We start from the raw sequence: 6,000 nt of genomic DNA on the forward strand, positions 1-6,000 counted from the left end.
GGGACTATCAATGCTAGAAATATGTAATTTTGCACGGATATATATGTAAACTATGCCGACAAAATGGTACAATAAAAAAACAAAAAAAAATTTTTTTAGGGTACCTCCCATAGACGTAAAGTGGGGGTGATTTTTTTTTCTCATCCAAACCTATAGTGTGGGGTATCGTTGGATAGGTCTTTTAAAACCATTAGGGGTTTGCAAAGACGATTTTTCGATTCAGTGATGTGTTTGCGAAATATTCAAATTTACAGTGCAAATTTTCATTAAAATCGAGTGTCCCCCTAAAATTTGTAAAACTCAGGATGGTAGTAAGTATATCAAACTTTCAAGCAAAACTATAACGGCTAAGTTTGCTTGATAATTATTAGTAGTTTATGAGTAAATAACAGCCTAAGGTGTAAAATATACCTAAACTTGGAAGATTCCGTGTAATCCTTAGAAAAATATTACTTAATTTTTTCTTAATGGCTTTGGAACCCTATTTTGGGCGTGTCCGACACGCTCTTGGCCGGTTTTTATGATTTATATCAATTAGTAAAGCCCTAAGTCGGTTGCTTCGACAGGAGCTCCAAGGGTACACATGGCCTTATTGAGGTCTCTACCCAGTACACTACCACACCATGACCGTACCTAATGGGAACGAATCAGGAACGGAATGTTAAGCGTATACAATACATGGCACGCGACGGCGATGCATGGTTAGGAAACGTGGTAGTGGGCACATTCTCATACTTGTCAAAACAAAGAATATCACACCTAGATCAATAGCGTATCAACTCAAAATAATACACCGTTCTAAATTAATTCTTACAGAAAGTTAATAAAGCCTAAATTAAAATGGTGTATTATTTTGAGTTGATACGCTTTTGATCTAGGTGTGTATTTTTGTCTGACACGTTGCTGTTACGGTCATAATATGATACGGTGTAATGGGTGACCTTTAGTGAGCCTGGCCTGCAGTGCACACCGTGACTTACTCACTTTTACACCACATTGCATTGGAATAAACTGCAAGTTGGACTATTTGAAAGGACCAATCTACATTCTATCAATTGTGAATACGCGACCCCATTATTTTGTGATATCGAAATGTGCCGTCACTTGTCAGAAGACAAACGCGTCATTATTTAAGATGATTTAAGACGTGAGTTATCTGGTAAAATATCATAATATGCGTATGCCTCATTATTTATTTATTTTAAAGCTACTAAAAACCTATTTTTACATTTAATTGAAATTTAACCTAATTTTCTGGGTTAAAAAGAAACGGTTTATTATTATTACAGCTGCATGTTGGAATTATAGGTTAACGCGTCAAAATTTAACTAGAATTCCAATGTCAATAGTGAAATTTTATAGTATCCAGTGTTTATTACGGTTAATGAACTAGAACCTTTTGGCCTTGTTCCTCCGCTACCTACCACAAAATGCGAAAACGTGGAAGTGTGGTAGTTTGTGTACGTATAAGTCAAATATATTACGTTTGAAAATAATAATAGGTAAAATGCATTAAGTTTTTTAGCCGCGAATAGTCCAAATCCACTTATCTACCATACTTAGGTAAATACCGCGTACGTATCTGCAATTGGTACCTACGCGTAATTTTACAGGGGATGATTTTAACTTCACTTGTTTTATTTCAACGAATTTGAAGCAGATATTGTGAGGAGTAATTTGCCAGATACGCGGAATTACCTATACAATGCAAGTTATACGGGTTTGCACTAACTAGGGAATTCAAAACCGGTTTTTATTGTATGGAGAAAACCCGATTTTCGGTTTTTCTCCATACATCAAAAACCGGTTTTGAATTCCCTAGCACTAACCCACTCGTCTATTATTCTTTTCAAACTTGGTGTTTTAACAACGTTTTCTTGGTTGCGAAGGATGAAGATGAAAAGGTTGTATTTCATTGATATGGAGCTCTGCCAAGTAGGCTTAGCACGCACTGCGGATAAACGTGAGCAATTTTAGCGCACCGTCTCTTTCTCAAGCGATACTCTGAAGAGAGACGGCGCGAGTACCTCTAACGTTGTTGTAATGGCAGGACGTGCTAAACTTACCACCAATGGATTGTATCGTTTGGCGGAATGGAGTATAAAACTTGTGTGTTTATTAGGGGGCTGGGTCATGTCATGGGACGGGCGGGCGATGGGCGCGGCGCGCGGCGGCGGCCGCGGCTGGGCCCCGTGGTGGTGCCCGACGCGGCGCGCGTGGCCGCCGCACGCCCAGCGCCATCCGTGGCAACCCGCGCGCCAAGCCAAGTTTACCAGGTCAGTGCACTACATACTATTATTATTATTTCGTATGGCTTTATTTCCCGCTTATAGTTCAAAAAAAAATTACAAAAAAAAACAAAACTACAACCTAATGTCTAAATTAAGTAGCCAATCCCTAGCACCCGCCGTAAGCTCGAGCAAGTCGCTAACTAAGATACTACTAGAATAACTCATAAAGGTTAACCGTCAGTTTCCTTGCAGTAAACCTCTCACCGGCAATAATATCGAATAGAATTATATTTTAACGCAGGGATTCCCAAATGGTGCACCGCTGCACCCTGGGACGCGTTTTAGACTAGCTTGGCTTTCCAGCTGCAAGGGCGCCCGCCGTGATGAAATTATGTAGTCTCTAAGTGTACCCCTGCTGAAACGCATAGGTTTTCAACGTGTGTAGTGTAATACGCCTCCTTGTGAATGTTGAAGGTATTTGAGGGGATTGTTACTAAAGAAGCCGAACAGTATTAGGCTTCTTGCTAGCAAACTCTTACTGGCATCATGGAATAGTCGAGCTTCGTAGCAAGAGGTGATACGCTGTGTGTAGTATAATAACTACGTAGATTATACTTGGTTTGGTTGGATAGGTATTTAACTAAATGTAAACAAAACAACGTCAATTGGTGTCTTAGGACGTCTTGTAGGCTTTTTTAAATCTAGATTTAAGGCTTAACCTGACCGTTCCTGTATGGATCTGATAGGACTTAAGACCACTTAAACCTAGATTAAAAAGTCTGCAAGTGGACGTTAAACATTGAAACTCCCCCATTAAACTATCTAAACATCATTTCTGTATTGAATTCATTAGTCCAGTTTGCATTACAATGATAGATAGGTAAAATGTTTTAAATCATGTACCAAATCTGGCAGCTTTAATTCGTTTACATTTAGTTAAATACCTATCCAAACCAAGTATAGTCACCTACTTTATCCTACTGAATTAAGGTTCGGTAATTGGTTGTGACGTAATAAAGGCGATCTTCCCTCTGTACGTGACACCTGGTGTGGTGGTCTTAGCTTTGACTACACCAGAATTTTAAAACAACTTAACGTTCTAATCTAGAAGCAAATTATAATATTACTTTTTGAATAACGGTGTTTTCCTACCCTCGCGGTTTAATAAAATGCATTATAAATTGTTTTCTTGATTCACAACGAAATAATATTTCCCTCTAGTTTTTGACCGACCATTGGGTCATTAAAAGGTCTCATCCGTTTTGGTACCATTATCTATAGGTATACTTTCAAAAGCAACATCATCGGCTAATTGCACAGTAAAGTATAAGCAAATCGTAAAACTAAATTTCAATATAAAATCGCTAATATCTAGTCTTTGCTTGTACTTTACTGTGCAATTAATTCGAAATATGTTTCTTTGCTTTGATATTATCGCTGTAGATTTCGATACTTACCAAAATTCCAAATTGTATCTGGCAACATTGGACTCCTCTCTCGATCGCACCCTGACAAGCTATATCCACCTCCATGTCCTAAATCTTTGCGTTCTCTTTCAGCATGTTTGATGGTTTGCGTGTAATCCGGATCATAAATTATATATCGGTAACTATCCCCCCCGCTCCCGCCACAGGGCTGCCACAAACTGACCAAACGTGCTCGAACGGGCGAAGAGTCCATGTTTTAGGCCAATCGAGTTTGTGGGAGACCTTTTGGTTTTATTCTCCAATTTCCTATCCTTTTTCTTTCCTGTTTCCCCTCCAAATTGCTGCGGTATTTCAATTCTTTTATAACCGAATTATATACGAATACCATTAATCTCGGATATAAATGAGCATGTTTTTTTTAAAGAAAAAGGTGCGGAAGTAATTAGCATCATATTTATTAGTAGTTTTCATTATACTGTAGGTACTGTAATTAGCAATACTCCTCCAGTAATAATTATCCTTCTTATGCCTTTCCTAAATTTCGAAAACCCTGCAATTGAAATAACCACTTAATGAGGGCTATCGTTTCTTGTCTTTCTAGATGGCGCCACTGTTGCGTGAGGTTTTTTAAGTGTGGCTTTCAAAGTCTGTTATTACGGGCGTGAAAACAAAGTTTAGATTAAAATCATAATATATTTAATACACCTTAAAACCGTACCATAAAAATATCGAGCATGCCACATTGTTGCATAGTCCCCGTTTTGTTCGGAAAAAAGGGAGGACAAAGGTTTAAGAAAGACAAAACTGTCTCAAAACACAGACATTCATTGCCCCAGAACGCATATTTGCCATAATTAATTTCAGATATTGCAAAATATTCACAAAATTATTCTAATTATAACTAAACCCGCGTAGCTCACCCAAAAACTATGAGATTTGACATTTCGGAGACCTCACGCTACACTAGCGCCTCTAGCGGCGAATTCATACGCGATAGCCCTCATTCCAATGTTAGTTACGCGGAGTATCCTCTATCTCCGACAAACTACTAAGCTCTTGTAAACTTATCACTGGTAGTAGTTGTAGACAGCCTCAGTGGAGGAGTTCGCTGTAGCGAGGTGTCTGGTGTCTGGTGTCAGGTGCTGAGGTGTGCGTGTGTTGCAGGTAAACGTAAACTGGACGGGGCACACCAGAACCTTGGGGGGGAGAGCAAGCGGCGGCTGGGCGCGGCGGCGGCGGCGGCCGCGGGCTGGGCCGCGCCGGGAGCGCCGAGCTAGTGCGTGCCGCGAGCCTTGCGTCGGAGACACGACAAACTGCGCAGGGGGCCCTCGCGCGCGCGACACCGCACGGTTCATGGTTACGTTTACGTTACGTTTACGCCCGATCCCACCCCTCTGTAATGGCGGGATCGATCTACTTTTTTTTTCTATATATGTGTTTTTTTTATTTGATTTTCACGTTTTCAATTTTGTATCGCGTCGATTCCGTAAAAATCTTAAAGTAGGACGTTATGAAATGTTTCGAATATAAGTTTTCCGTTATGCTTATGTTTTCAAGTATCGTATTAGCCGTATATATTTAATATATACTTATTGTAAGCGGCGCGCGCGCGGTTGCCTGTTTGCGCGCGCGCCTGGGCGACGCCCGACGACTGTCTGTTTTTTTTAATACATGTTATTCAATATATTTTATTTCTGCGAACGCATTTTGCGATGTGATGTGTATTTTAGCAGTAATTATTATATTATAAGGAGTTTGACTGTTGTTTTTTGACATACTTACAACTTAGGATACTTGCGAATGAATTATTGGAATGAATTGGAAGGAAACTCTGCACGACCTAGCGACTACGGCTAAGATAGCAAACCCTGTAATCGATAACATTTCCCGACTGTGTTCCTGCTTTAGTTTTTTGCTTTATTTTTATTACATATTTCCCTTAAAATACATTAGTGTGAGGAAGTAGTATTGTAAAAGTTCAGGAGTCTGTAATCTTATTATTGCTGTACTAAACTAATTTGTATTTCGACCACATAGCATATCCATACTGTTAGAACTCTGACTTGTATCAATCTTGTATCAGTTTAATATGTGGAATAAATTTGCAAAACTGTGTTTGCCTTATTACATACTTGTTTTATTTCCTATCTGTTGCCTAAAGCTGAGTTTAGACTTGCAAGAAAAATCGTGCAAATTACATTGCGGCGCTCGATTGACCCCTACAAACTCATTGACTTTACGGCCTCGCAATGTACTTATTGCAACTTGCACGATTTTTCTTGCAAGTCTAAACTCGGCTTAACGATGCCTCGGCAGTCTTGGGAGTCTCGGCAGACTTTAGT

At 39.5% G+C, this 6,000-nt stretch overlaps 1 protein-coding gene across 11 annotated transcripts in view; it reads left to right on the forward strand.

Annotated features, from left to right (window-relative positions):
• Syp (synaptotagmin binding cytoplasmic RNA interacting protein) overlaps positions 1-5,785 on the forward strand; it is a 29,041-nt gene extending 23,256 nt beyond the window's left edge. For 9 of the 11 annotated variants that reach the window (XM_074096043.1, XM_074096042.1, XM_074096039.1 and 6 more), the window contains 3 exons: positions 2,123-2,276; positions 3,791-3,836; positions 4,823-5,785. In XM_074096043.1, the coding sequence (XP_073952144.1) occupies positions 2,123-2,276; positions 3,791-3,836; positions 4,823-5,188 (566 nt within the window). In that variant the 3' untranslated portion in view covers positions 5,189-5,785. The remainder of the gene's footprint in view (positions 1-2,122; positions 2,277-3,790; positions 3,837-4,822) is intronic. The other 2 variants (XM_074096054.1, XM_074096050.1) reach the window with 2 other exon arrangements.
• Positions 5,786-6,000: the final 215 nt, after the last annotated feature.

Source organism: Choristoneura fumiferana, chromosome 13, assembly GCF_025370935.1.
Source record: "Choristoneura fumiferana chromosome 13, NRCan_CFum_1, whole genome shotgun sequence".
In the NCBI taxonomy this organism is placed as follows: Eukaryota; Metazoa; Arthropoda; class Insecta; order Lepidoptera; family Tortricidae; genus Choristoneura; species Choristoneura fumiferana.